Source organism: Anabas testudineus, chromosome 18, assembly GCF_900324465.2.
Source record: "Anabas testudineus chromosome 18, fAnaTes1.2, whole genome shotgun sequence".
NCBI classification, from domain to species: domain Eukaryota; kingdom Metazoa; phylum Chordata; class Actinopteri; order Anabantiformes; family Anabantidae; genus Anabas; species Anabas testudineus.
Genome location: NC_046627.1, coordinates 26619239 through 26634298, shown reverse-complemented (window position 1 = coordinate 26634298; position 15060 = coordinate 26619239). Strand labels below are relative to the sequence as shown.

Sequence of the window (15060 nt, the reverse complement as noted above, 5' to 3'; positions counted from 1 at the left end):
TTTGTTTGATCAGTGGTTAACCACTAGAGAACCAAGTAAAAAAAAATAAGCAAATACAATTCGGCCTCTGCTGCACCAGGTTGGGTTCTGGTGTTTGACTTTTGTTTCCCATCTTTGCTTCTTTCTTGTAAAATGTTGTTTCTGCTCGTATCCGAGCTTCTAAAACGTATTTATATGAAACACAAAATAGAAAAAAACTCTCTTCTACTGAACCTCACAAAACTTGTATAGTTCAAAATTACAAAGTGAAAGCTACATTACATTTTTTTTTAAGTGTGTTTCACATATCCTGAAGGGTAACTTCACAGATTTTCAACTTAACTTCCTATGATGTAGTTTGGACAGTACAGTTATACAGTACATACAGTGCTAGAAGTTGTTTTCCTGGAATCTCTGGTAGCTGCTTTCCACTGTTTAGGAAGCAGGTACTAGAGATAGTAGTGGTATTCAGTTTAGTACTGTATACATACACATCCTTCATTCCACTATTCATTCCCTGCACCACTGCTAAATGCCTTTGGATTGATAGTGTATGCAAAAACCTGTCAAACCTCGTTGATGGATCATTTCTACCTGACACACTGCAATCACACAGACTGCTGCAAGAACTGGCTGTATAGTGCCGTATGGTGCATCAGCCCATTCTGTGGTATAAGTGGAACATTTATCAAGATAATGCTGTACCAAACAGCATTTCATGAGCAAGCTGACGGAGTGACATTACCTGCCTGCCAAATGAAAGGTAAGAGGCATCACAGGCTCTTAACAGACACTTCAAAATGTGCAGAGAGTCTCTTAAACTCCTTACTTTTTACCTAGTGATGTCTTTCTTTGAACTCTTTTCCACAGGAATGGAAGAATTAGAAAAATGTTGCCCACTCTCTTGACATTTCTCCATATCACCTCAGCCTATAGGCGCTACCATAAAAAATCTTCCTCTTTGCAAGTCAGATCAGGCTGGAATTACAGGCGTGTGGTGGTCTCATTTTCAAAGATTCAACCTCTGGCATCAAGCTAGTGCTTGATCAGCAGAAATAGTGAAGGAAAGGTGATAAAAGAATGAAGGATATAGGGGAAAAATGTAAAAATGAAAGTATGGAAGGTAGAATAGAAGAGCAAAAGGTTATAGGATATAAGGATATAACTAGGCTCCCTTTCTTTTATTAAATAGTTGTGACTGTGCCTACTGAGTAACCTAAATAAATTTTTGCACAATAAACATGTAGCTTTTGCACACAGATTCCAGGTCTATGCAGGGAAATCATGCTGTGCTTGGCATGAGTTACCACCAGAGCTGTGCCTGCTTTTTCAGCAAGTACAAATATAATTATCATAGCCTATATTGTTCCTCTGGATATGCACTAATCTAGTTAATTATTAGAGGGAAGTTTTCCACTGTGCATTATAAATGCTCTAATATTTTCATTTGTTGCATTAATTTAAGAGCAATACTGCAACTTGATCCAATTAGAACAGAAAACTCCATAGAAGAGCAAAGTGTTTGGATCCAAGCAGTAAAAGCATGGAGGGGGAAACGTAATGACCCAGGGATGCTTTGGTAGTGGGAGTGTGGGTGGTCTACATCATGTGCAGGGCATCCTCAATCAGCATGAAAACTGAATATACTAATATAATACTGAAGGGGTATACCCTATTTAGAGAATAATTATGTTTAAGTTTCAGTATGTAAAATCTTTATTCAAAACCCAGCTCCAGCTGTGGAAAAAAATGTAGTGGATTAAGAGTGTGACTGTTGTCAAGGTTAGAAAAATGTTTGAAATGTTTTACAGTCACATGAGACGGGTTATCCATTACGGTGAACTTTAATCTTTCATAGCCATTCACAGTGTCATTAAAGACAGTTTGTGTAATATCATTTATATCACACAGTGTAACCCAAACCACCTAGCACCGTCTACTCATCTCCCAGCTGGCTAATAACAATCCCCAGACATTACATTACTCTGAGAGATGGCTGCTGCTGATAGTGGTTATGGTGATATGGTAACAGTGGTAACTCCCTTCGGTGTCATCCACCTTAGCTCCTCTGATGCATGGCCATCATCCCCATGCTGCAGATTGAAGTGAAATGACTGGGTATAGAGCTGTGAAAAGGGGCTGTAGTGATGGGGCCTCAGTATCTATTGAAGTGAGGGAATAATCTATCTGTGGGTGTGATAGCGCTGACCATCATTTAAGTGGCTTGGAAAGGTCAGCAGGGGGGACTGGGATGTGGCAGCGTTGAGGACGATCATTACAGTCATTTCGCTTCACTGTGCGAGCCGCCTACCTGATACCTCTGAGAGAGGATTTGCCGCTGCTCTGCTGTGTATTATACAACATGCACTTTAATATATAGCCTGTGTGTGTGTATGTGCTGTGTAGATATTTGTGCATCCACTGGCCCATGTGAGTGAGAGGGAGGAAGCTCTGGGTAATCATGGGCAGGCCATTTGGTCCCAGCTTCTCCACGTCTTCCCACAGCTTCTCTAAGCTCTCTGTCACTTTACTTGTTTGTAACTAGAGGACTTTCACGCAATCATTTTCTTCATCTATGACCAGAAAAGACAGAGACCAAGAAATCAATGGAACAAGGAACCATTTCCCCCCTAAAGAAGAAGCTGATGTAATTAAATCTGTCTGCAGGGTAAGACAAGAAAAGGGCAAGACAGGGAAAAGCGGGGAACATTTTTTGACTGAATAATATATTTTGGAGTCGAGAAATAAAGGGGAGGAACACTTGTGAAGTGCAGAGGAAGTCTCTGGAGGTATAATTAACAATATCTACTGTTAGTATCTGTGCTTCGTCTTTCTCTGATGCTCACAACATTACATTTTGAAGCTGAGGCAAAACCTCAGACAGACTTTCTGCCTGTGGGTTTGTTTCTGTGGACCATCCTGCTTTACCGTGGGTGGATGAAACAGCAACTCTACGAGGCTTACACAACGTATGCACCCCACTTGGAAGTTTTTATGATTTACTGCTTCACTCATTTAATTAAAGATCTTAATTGGGTCTTTTTTAGACACTGATCACTCACTCCTTCAATATGACATATCTTAATAACCAGTCATTCAAAATAAAATACTTATTGAAATGTCACACTAGGTTCACAGTCCTGGTGGTGTACATGCTGGCTCACTGTCACACTGACATAGCTTAGTGTTAAACATGAAGCCGTCATCTATGTTGTTTGTAACACGTAATTTTCCTGCTTTTGTCTGCTGCTTAGTTTCAACAGTTACACATTTATTCATATGCTGATTAGTAAATGAGTGTGGCGTATGCATACACGTGTATCTGAAAGGGTCAGCTTTTGTTAGGCAGCAAAACCTACATCATGAAGACAAAGAAACACCAAGGAGCTGACTGATAAGTCAGCAGATGGACACAAAATATAGAAAAGGAGCCACTGAATCCTCTGGAATGCAGTTAAACATCAGAAATTCTCTGATTCTATTAAATATTAGCCAACAACCTGTAAGCTTAGCTTTGTATAAAAGCTGGAAGATGGTGGGAAACTGCTAACTTTGCTCTATCCATCTAACTTTTCCTATTCCTTTGAAGCAATTGCCCAGCAACCAGTAGAGATTCCACAGAGATCTGCCAAGAAATAGTCTGGCACACAATCTGCTGTTCACTTTGGTTTTTGCACAGATTAAACAAATGAGCTATATGATGGTGATTAGTGAACTTTACAGGTTCTGGTAAGTGGTTTTTGATACCACTGGACGCAGAGCAGTGAGGAAGACCGCCGCCAAAAAACTGAAAGCACAGGGTTTCAGTTGCACCAGGGCCCAGACCTCTGGGGGTCCAAAAAAGCCCAGGTGTTAAATGTACTGTATGTCACTTGGCATTTTAAATCGTTTTTATGTTTTAAGACATTTACAAAAAAATGCACTGATGTTTTGAGTAAAGTTTGAACCAGATGGGTTTGGTCTAAGCATATCACAGGAAAAGCAACGGCAGCTGACAGGAAGGAGCCAGTTGAAGAGGCATGAAGAGGCTCATTGCACGAGCAGTCTCAGTGAATCAGTCAGGGAATGTGTAGGAAAAAAGAAACTTAATTGGAGAGAAGTGTGGGACATGGAGGCAGGGAGGATTACCTTCATGCTACGATGCTTCCACATCCTAAAATCTTGTAAATGTTTAGGTGAGGAAAGGTATAGCTTCACTTCAGCACATCCTACATGGGTTTAGAACAAGCCTGTCTCAAGGGCTTCAGTAAACTGGTAGTATGATAGTATGGTAGTATCTAGCAGGAACCATTGAAAGGAAAGCACTCATAGGTAACTTCCACTATACTGTAAGAAGAAACAAGTCAGTCAGCAAGCCACTTTGACCTGTACCTGTAGTGAGGGACTGGCAAATCAGATGTAGAAACTTTCCAACTGGACAGCTCATGAGGCTTTGGATACGGTCGCATGATATGTTACTTGCTACAATAAAGAGGCAGTAGGTGACGAAGCCTGGCTGGTTTACACGGCGGCTTGAATGTTGAAGCACTACTAAATCTACTTTGAAGGTGGTTTTAACTGAGTGATGTGGAAAAATAATGAAAGGCAAAGACAATCACTGCTCAGACACATAGTGATAGGAATAAATAGCTTCATGTGAATAACGTGGGATGTTGAGGTAAAGCAGATTAGGGCACCAAAAGAAGTGTTTCCCTTTATCTCCCATTTCTCCATTTCTCATGTGCTCACACATTAAATGTGACTTGCCAGAGCAGAACATCATGATCCAATTAATGGATTTGAACCCAGAGGTGCTGTGCTGGCAACAGCAGGATCCACACATCTAAATGTCAGCTACCAAGGAGAGACATAAAGAATCTTAAAATAAGACTGCTGCGTGAAAGTGGTCAAAAGCTGTACCTCACATCCTGTCACAGAATCACATGGCTTTCCTCTCAAGTATTTAACACTTCCCTGAAAATTTGATGATGGAGCTTCAAATACGCACCCGGCAGTGTGGAACAGTCTGTAACTTCCAGTCAGGTGTCTTCCATAAACTTTTAAGTTATGAGTCAGAGATGTGTGACTGGTTGTCTTTCTGTGCTGTGTGATCACTTGGTCCTTACACAGCTTCACAACACCTTCTTAATTCTAATAAGGATTTTATGAGTCGTGATCAAGAGCTCATTGGCAGTGTGTTCAGGCTGCTCTTCTGAGAAAAGCCTCGGCTTATGTATCCAACCACACCACATTGACCGAAAAGGTCCCATTCATGGGCCTACAGTCAGGAAGTCGAATTAGTGTTTCAATGGATTTCACTTTTATTTCAAATGTGGAGTGGTTAGAACATGGCACTGGCTTAGGGGAGGCCATGCGTAATAACCTTTTATGTTCTGCCAGCGTTGTATGCTTAAGGCTGTGAAGACATGTAGAGCTGCAAGAAAAATCACTTCCTTCAGCTGCTATAGATGCTGAATCCTATGGGTGCATCCATGAAAAGTGCACAGCACATTCTGAGGAACGAGGTCAATATCCTTGACATTGGTGTTTGTGATCGGTAGATCAGTAAGATGCATTGAACCAGATACAGAAAACAACCCTTGAGGTGGTCTGCAGAGTACGAAATGCTAATGCAAACTGTCCTCCTGTGTAAATATGGTATCTTCATGGAAGATAATCAGTAATACAGGCAGGCAGCATGTCAGAAATAAATATAATGTGCTGTATGTTGATTTGATCAAAGATATACAACATCCCCAGGGCCCATGCATTTGTGGAAGTGCACTCCAATCCTTAAGAAAAAGTCATATGTACATTAAGTATCAAGAGTGTTAAGACTAAGCTGCTCTTAGACAGAAAAGTGTTTATAGCTAAATGCTAAGACCAGCATTCGAACATGCTAACATATAATGTAAACCACATTCACCATCTTAATTTAGTGCGTTAGCACTCTAGCATCTGTTAATTAACACGACACACAAGGCACACTTGAGATTGATGGGGAAATCCAATAGGTTTTAGACATTTTACTCTCATCAACCTAACGATGAAGAAAAAGTCAGGAGACACCAGGATGTATCCTCTGGGGATTTTAAAGAAGTAAACAAATTTATCTAATCAGTCAGTCTGGACCATAGCGTTTTGACCTGAAGTCCTTTTCTGTCTAGGTGATTTATTCCATCTTCCTCTTAGTGGTAAGGAAACATCATTTTACAGCTGTCACTTTTTTTAGATGGATCGTTAGCTTGCTTAGTGTACACCTTCAGGTTATTTCCAGTATTTCCTCCCTGAAAACGTATTTGTGTTCAAACATCACAGAAATCTATAACCTACAACTGTGAGTTGACAAATGACTTCTTACTGTAAAATATAAAAATGTGTTTGGAGCAGATCTTATGCTAATATCGATACTCACTGTTAAGATTAGATCTTGAGTACATAAATCACATAAACAATCAATGGAGAAACAAAGGCAACAATAAGACTGTATTATCAATTATTTAATTATAAACCCTTCATTTCGCTTTTGTCATACTTGAGCTGTATAAAAATACATAAATTATACTACTGCAGTAAGTTAAATACTACTACTGTGTTGTTCACAGTGACAAACCATGTATAGCATTGGAAATGTTTATTAGTTCAATAGTGATTTTTTTTTCCAGTACAAAGTTGGCATGCATACATTGAAAATGTAACATCAGCAAACGGTTTGTTACAAAATGCATGACATGCTGTGTTCACTTGCTCGTTTTATTTAAAAATAGATATTCAAGTACACCAGCAGAAACAGCCAGCAATAGTAGAAAAGTCATAATCTCGTTGTGACCTTATCTCCTGCTGACACCCACACCCCAGGGCAGGGAGTGCTCAGTTGGGGGACATTATAACTCAGCACTTTGAACCTCTCAGCCAACTCGCACAAGTTCTCCAGTTCATCCATTAGCAGTATGACAGTTTAGTGTCACGTATATTGGCCCTGTGGAGCAGCTGTTATAGCTCAGAGAACCATGGCCAGCCAGCCAACAATCATGGCTACACCACCCACGGGAGCCATTTTGCGTAGGCCAGGGTCTCCCGTCAGGGCCTGGTGGTACAGCGATCCACAAAACATTCCCATGCCCGCTATGAGCACGGTACCGGCCTGTGTACAGGGAGAGAGAGAAGAGGCACATTAGCAATATATTAAAGTTACCAATGTGTTCTTATGTGCAGCTAAGACTTGCAGTAAGCTTCAACTTGAATTAAATTGAACATGTTTTCAGACCACTGTTAGACCTTTAGATGCAGCATTTAGTATATGTAGCCCGTCAACTGAAGAAGCTGGCATAGGCAACAACCAGGTTGACTGTGGTGGTCAGGGTTCATGAATAAGGGGGTGCAAACAAAGACTAATCTAAATTAACTAAGCAAATTCTAAAGCTTAAAGTACCACTTACTAACTTTTTTGAACTGTAACTCCATTGTTAAGAATCAACTCCTGTACTCAAAATACAACAAATATTAAGAAATTATTTTGAGATATTTGCCCATGTACAGCAAATGCATATCCACAGCTATCCACTGCCAATTTAATTCATAATAATGGAAAGAAACAAACACATAAACAACTGTGTGAAGCAGCTATGACCTACAGTTGTGCAAAACATCTCTATAATTACAGTCTATAGGAATACTGGCTTTCTGAGTGACTATAGTCAGGAAATTGCAGTATGACACATCATAGAAGTTCAATTTTAAAGGACGCTCAAGTGCATCCAGCCCTGACAGGTGGTATTAGCTGGCCATACTCACCACAGCAGGTTTGCCACAGTGGGCAGCTCCTAGCAGGGCCAGGCTGTGGTAAAAATGGTACTTGTTGGCAGTTTCAAATAGCTGGAGAGACAGAGAGAGAGAGAGCTTTCAGGAAAAAAAAAAATCTGCAATCAGTCCAATCAGTCTTCATTTCAGTAAATCAAAGGGTTTCTGGAAAAGATGGACATGGGCTACTTCTGAAGATAGACTACAAGAGGATCTTTAAGGAGTCACTGGGGAGAATGAAAGGAGAATGGGTTAGGAGCCTATTTCATCATTTTCATCAGGTATCAGACCAGACTGAAAAAACGTTTTACAGTCTTTTCCACTTTCAGAAAGTTTCTACATCAGGCGTGGAAATGTCACAGGCTTTTAGCACTAAACTAAAACCATTCCCTGAAGTAAAAAAATGGATTAGGAGTAAAACATATCAAAGACAAAAAATAAAAAATAAAAAAATCTGAATTTACAAACCATCATCTGGTAGTCATCTGGGTCACGGTTTTTGAAGTCTAAAACAAGAAATATGAAACAGAATAAACACATAATAAAATATTATCTATATGAATAATATACCTAACATAACCTTGATGTAGCCCTTTGACCTACTTTGACTGCGCGTTGCCCACTGACGCAGTCTTTAAACAAGCTGTCCGCCACTATGCAACACTGTTCGCTTTAACTAAATAACGGGCTTTTTCGTGTGTCCTTTCGATGCCGAATTAACCACTAACGTGTCCAACTTCAGCAGACGTCGTTTGTCTTTTTTATTTGGAGTGGTGCAGTTAGGCGATAAGGAGGAAAGCGTTAAATTGATAAGTTTTGGGACGGAGACTGGTGTAGCATGCGTTTACGTGACAGTCCTTCCGTACTGTTTTAACTCTCCAGCTTAATGATAGGATCTATGCAGGTTTGGTCTGTGATGTTTGTGTCCTTACCGTGAGCACCGTATGCTCCAGCTGCCACAGCAGAAGCCCCTGACAGAGCTGCTAACCTCCGGACAACTGCAGAAGCGCTCATGTTGGTGTCTCAGACAGGCGGAAGAGACGCTAACGGTGCCTTCACTGTCTCTCTGGAAGTTCCTGCTTCTGTAGTCTGAGGTTTGGGACTGCAGCTCAAAAGAACAAGCTTGTAACCGAAATGTGGAATAAAATGTAACAGTAAATACAATAAAACATAGACGAATTAAACTATAACATAAAGTGAGTCAGAGAGAGAGGAACTATTTTATCTCAATAAGAATTGCATACGTATAATAACAAAATCGTATTATATTTAAACAATTTTCAAAACGTAAAACATACCAGAAAGTGTGCCAAAAAATACAGTGGAATTAAATAAAATAATATAACAAATTCACGTGGATTTGAGCTCCCTCTGATCACACTGGTCTGAGTCGCCCGAGCGCTGTTGCAATGTCGACACTTGCTTGTGTACTTGAAAGCCGCAGCAACTGCAGGTGGAACTACCTTCATTCAGGGCTGCTTGGAGCCAAAATGGCAGCTGCCCTGCTCCAGTTGCAGCTCAAGGGCACATTTTCCTAACTTTACAAGGTAGATCTGACACTGACAGGGCACTATAACAGTCACTGTTATGCTTTGAGGCTACTTATTCACGCTTCGTAAATGTGAGTGTAGGCTTTTCATATTCAATCAAAGCGCCCATGCGGCTTATTGCAGAAGACACATTCACTGAGGGCTCATTAGCACTTTATTCTGTTATTATTTTAATGTGGGGTATGTCCGTGGTATACAGTAGTCTTTATGGTGCTGTGATGCCTAAGCATGGAGGAAAGAAACAGCTAAAACAAAGTCACCGACCTACTAAACTATCACGAGATCACTTAGCTTTGCTTTGTCTTAAGAAGTCACCTCAAAGTCCTTATTCATGGGCAGCGTTGAATTAAACTGATGTGCCACTTCCATGTGAAGAAAACATTTCGACAACAGGGTTGGACCCTTTTCCAGCATCACCATATGCACCAAATTTCCCACACAACATTAACTGGAGGTCTGAGCAGAATGTGGCCCCCCACTGCACTCTGGGAGCAACAGCTGACATTTCTCTGCTTTAGTGAATTACTTCTAATGTTTGATGTTATTTTCCCGCCAGCAGTGATGTTGGCGACTGGTGTTGATCTCACCTTTTGATATAAATGCAAAGAGCCAACCAAAAGGGGGTGCTGTATTGCTTTCTGTTCAGCCAAACTTTGTCCAGAGTGTGTGTGGATTATGCGTGGAGGGGGCAGGGGGACTTCTTCCAATTACCATATTGAAATTACACAGGGTCACACTGCATTACTGGAGAGTCGCTAAAGTGCAGTTTCCGCAGAGCCTCGTCCTTAGCTGACTTTGACACAGCATTAACACAATGCATACTATTAACACATTTTAATGACCATGTAGCTAATTAAAAATAAGCCTTATGAGTCACAAGTATTCATCATCAACTGTGAACTCAACCAGCCAGTTCGAGTGTGTTTGCATCCAAAGACATCAAATGTGCTCATGCATGTGTGGAATGGTTGGCAGTGCTGTCACCGTGTTGGGTTGTATGCACAAGGATGCTTTGTTAATCAGCACAGAATCCACGCACACACTCACACACACATACACACACACACAGACAAACCCAGGTCATTTTCATTCTGGCCCATGGCAAAAGAGACAGCAAGGACAACAATAAAGTAAGGCTTTACATCTTGTTTTTACAGACAAGCAGCAAATTATCTCTAAGTCCCAGTAGTCATGTGCTGTGTGGTTCCTCCAAGAGCCGACATCCATCTCACTTCAGCCGGTCCGCCTGCCTGTCCTCTAGTGACTGCTTCACTCTCTGCCAAACCTCAGTGTGTTGTCGAGTACAATCGTGCGTACTGTATGTGTCTGATCGCCTTCGATTGTTCGCCTTCATCTTGTCTAGTCGCAATCGCGCGCGCCTGAGGAAACAGTCGGTCGCACGATGAGCGGAAGATTTGATTGCTTGAGCACTTTGTGGAATTGGGAACTGGTAGCTTGTCTTGCAACCTGCACATTTACATGACAGCACCCGTTGCCGAACACTTCATTTCTCCCCATAGTGCAACCTTGTGGTGTGACAGTGACAAAGAAAGATGCTTCCTGCAGAAGGAAAACAGGGATTGTTGCTTCCTTGGCCTCCATTTTTCCACATTTAAAAACAAGTGTAGGCACACCTGCAATCCGACTTTACTTTCAACTTAATATACTGCCGTGGGTTGTTTTGAAAATCCAATTTCCTATTCTCGTTCGCTATATTGTTAGATATATCTAGTGGCGATGCATCTATGCTCTGCGTGGGAATTTGAATTCAAGGCCAATAAAGTGGAAAGAGCCTGTCTCATCAGCGTAAAAATAAAGATTCTGCTTTGTTTTTCTTCAGCAGGTAACAAGGCAGCTGGAAACAGCACAGCAAGAGCTCAAAGCCGTTGATATTTAAAGAAATAAGCTGCACTCCGAATGACGCTTTCTGAAATGAGAAGCTTGCATGGTAATACTGTTGGAAATGTCATTCGTCTGCTCCACTGTCACACTCTGAGTTTCTCATGTCTCGGAGTGAAAATGAAGCAAAAAAAAATCGAAAACAGGACAGCTCCATCCTGCAAGCAAAGAAATATCTTTTGTGTGCCGAAAGCTTCCCCTGCTGGGTGGCGTGCTCCTTCTCCTGATGCTGAGATTTAAAAAGAACCCAGCATTTCTGAAAAATCTCCATTAACCTTGATGTGTTTTGACGGTTGCAGCTCTTCACTGTCTCCAACTCACTTTGAGAAGCTGCAACCGCAGCCAATTATCTATCTGTTAGGGCGCTTTCATGTCTCCAAGATGTTTAGTCACAAATGTACGTATTGTGCCCCGGTGTCACAACTTTTCATGCTCCGGCTCTGTCACTCGTCTATGTCATTACATCCCCTTTCATTGAAGAGGAAAGAATGAGGGGGGAGAGAGAGAGGGGAAGGGAGAGAGAGCGATAGAAGAGACAGGCCTGTCGAGTGACATTTTGTCTGGGAGTCCAGGCTATTGTGCGCTAGGGGAGACAACACCAGTCATTGCCATTACACTGGCTGGCAGAGCGGCAAACATGCACGAATGCTGGACCAAAACAGCCGCAGGTACACACAAACGCATGCATGCACACACACACGCGCTATCTCATTTGTCTGAATTCTCATGTCAGTGCTGAAAAATACAGTTCCGTGGATGTTTTCAACTCAACACTTCCACGGTCTTTGTTTTATTGGTTGCAAGGCTGGTAGGTTTGGATCCTCAGCTGGGCTATATGTTCAGACGCAAACAATGCAATCAAAGCACATTATTGTTAATCCACTGATGGTATTCAAACAAAATCACTGTCTTCTTAATGTCAGTTGTTTGTTCCCCAGCATTTATGCACGTGCAAAAACAAAAGTTCAGCCTTGCACAGGCGGAAAATCTCAAACATGCACATGCACACACACACAGACATAAAGTCGCGCTCGCAGCAGGCTCCCCACGCTGAGCGAGCATAATTAGCACACTCGTTAAGCTCATCTGCATCTCTCTTCAAAGGAGATCGATGCAAATGGATAGGATTTAGCCACTGGCAGCAATTAGGCCAAAAAATATCCTAGCCGGAGAAACTTGGTTACAGTGAGGCAAATTCGGTTTCATCGTGGGGAAGAAATGTATTTTCTGCCCCCCCCTCCCTCCTGCCTGCGCTCAGCATATAACAGAACCCAAAAGAAAGCTTTCATTTACTCTCATGTCAAATCAAGTTCTGTTTAATCACGTTGGGTGCCAGCGCTCCTGGTTATCACACAGCCCATGGCTTGAAGGTAGAATGAAGTTTCATTAGCAAAATGTGACTCGATCATCAATTTATTCTGCTAACTAGTGTTGGCTGCGTAAGCAAATCCTGATATGTGTAGTTTCTCTGTGCCACAGAGCTCCAGCATTGTGCAAAACATTAAAAACACATCAGTGAGCCACACTGTTGCACCAGGTCACATGTTCCTTCATTACAATGAATTTCAGCACTTTCAGTCAGGCACCAAAGTTGTATTAATCCGCAGCTGAAACTAGTCCCCAACAATTGTTATTTATTTGAGCAATGTTTGGTAAAAAAAATAATGTGCCAACCTATCCCCCCCAAAAGAATGGGAGAAGCCATCATAAATATTATGCTCATTTCATTTGATTTCAAAAGGAATTCAAATTTTTTACTTATTTTCCTAGTTTAGGGATTACATTTACAGTATATGTATTAAACTTACTCTTTGAATCTGGCTGAAACTCCAGATTTCATCATCAGTACTCAGGTGGAGGAAGCTTTAGTTCACATGTTGGCATCTGTTTGCTCATACTTCTGAGGTTGCAGATTTGGTCCTTGTCATCTTCTGAAACTCCATCAGATGACATCATCAGAAATGAAAACTGGTGATGTCATCTAGAACAATTATAGCTGCCCTTTCAGTATTACTCTGGGTATTAACTGTGCAGCTTTAAAATGGTCTTTTATGTAGGATACTGGCAGAATTCTTATAGTTGATGATGGTGCTCTATCCTTGGACTGTTTGGATCACTGAACCAGTTTTTACACTATACATAAATAACATTATTTTACTGAATCTACTGCTACTGAGCACCTCTTGACCGTAGGCTTGTTCTAAGAGCCAAAAAGACCAAACACCTGATCTTCTCCAAATTAAATATTAATGCCAATGTGTTTAAATAAAATCCACATGGAACTTATATATCTTGTGTTGAATCATATAAAAGAGATATTCTGGATTGTCATGTTGCTCCCACAGAACTTGAGCAGCTGAACCCTGTTTATACCAGTGCATTACAATTCATAACCAATGACAAAGTCTTTACTCATCGTTGCTTCCTGCAGGATAAGGTTGGTTATATTTCCCTGATGACTCGTCATGCTTACATGCATTTCTAAAGCTTTATTGTTACAGCTCCCACACTGTCTCACATCTCATGTCGCATTTAAATCCTGTAACAACAATACCTGATCCAATAAATACTTCACCTTAGAAAGGTGCGTACTAACCTTGGTAGGAGTGCTTTAAGGTACTGTACTCTATTTAAATGGAATGATCTGCAAACTGTCATTGAGTTATATTCTTTAATTTCTCTTGCCAATTTTAAATCTTTATCATTTAAGCTCTTGTGATTGAATTTTACAATTTTTTATGTTTCATTTATTTTGTTGTCGATTTCTTCTAGGCGCTATGAATGATTCTTGTTCTCAGGTCTCTTCTGAAAAAGAGATTGAGACGACCTGATTAAAGAAAGTTAAAATATATAATATCTTAAATTTTCAGGTAAAAACGAATTGATACTTTAATATAGATAGAACAAAGGGAAATATAATTCCATTAATACTATAAACTAGTACCAAGGAAAGCAAGTAAAAAATCTATGAAACTGTAATTTGAAGTATTGTGAGACAATGCAATTCGGTTTTCCTGGGATTTCGGGGTTAATAAAGAGGGGACTGCAGCAAAATCAGCACCTTTCAACTTCTGGGCTCTTGCTACAGCCATATACCATAGTAATAGTATAATACGTTATTAATAAGTAATGTTACCACAAGGTATTTTTAACCTTTGGCGGTATCACACCATCTTTTTCAGCAAATGGAGCTTTCAACTTGATTTTCAAATCCCTGTTCCTCTGAACACTGAACCCAGGTGTTTTGATGCCATTAACTTTAATTTTTAAAATCCCCCAAAATAGCGCAATATTGTTAATGTAAAAAAATTATTACTTTTCATTTCACGACCAAGGAATTTACATATATACATGTACATATATATATTTATGCTGTGTTTCAACCTATGGTGGAGAGATTACTTGAATTCAGTTGTCAGTGTTAATACAAAAACATCAGGAACCTTAATTTAGACCTTTCTTGCTTCATTTGTGGATGTTTTCTCCCATTCTCTCGTCAGCATTTCCACCACTGCTCCATCCACCTATTTTACATTAGTTTGAGAGTCAGACAGACAGAGAGGAAGCAGACTAACTCTTAATCAGAGCTGTAATACAACATGTATACCAGCCACATCATGGCACCATCCTAAGGGCTGCTCAGGTCATCGAGCTCATCCACTTTGCTTATTCCTCCCGTCTTCCGGCTCCATCAGCCTGTTTTCGTACCTCTAATGAGTCCCCTTCTGAATGCTTGTTTTTCTGCAACAACTGTTCAATTTCCATGGCACCACTTCTGATGGACGTGCAGTCGCCGGGAGCTAAATTCGAGGCAGGGAGTAGGCAGGGGAGGGATGGAAGTTCAACATTACAG

The 15060-nt window shown here is 40.8% G+C and overlaps 1 protein-coding gene across 1 annotated transcript; it reads right to left on the bottom strand.

The window, feature by feature from the left end:
- Positions 1-6575: 6575 nt before the first annotated feature.
- On the bottom strand, positions 6576-8824 carry tmem256 (transmembrane protein 256). The gene is made up of 4 exons (XM_026352387.1): positions 8691-8824; positions 8227-8264; positions 7753-7833; positions 6576-7102 (listed from the first exon to the last, which is right to left on the bottom strand). Exons 1-4 carry the CDS (start codon positions 8770-8772, stop codon positions 6959-6961), a joined length of 345 nt encoding a protein of 114 aa, XP_026208172.1. The 5' UTR covers positions 8773-8824; the 3' UTR covers positions 6576-6958.
- Between the last annotated feature and the right edge of the window lie 6236 nt (positions 8825-15060).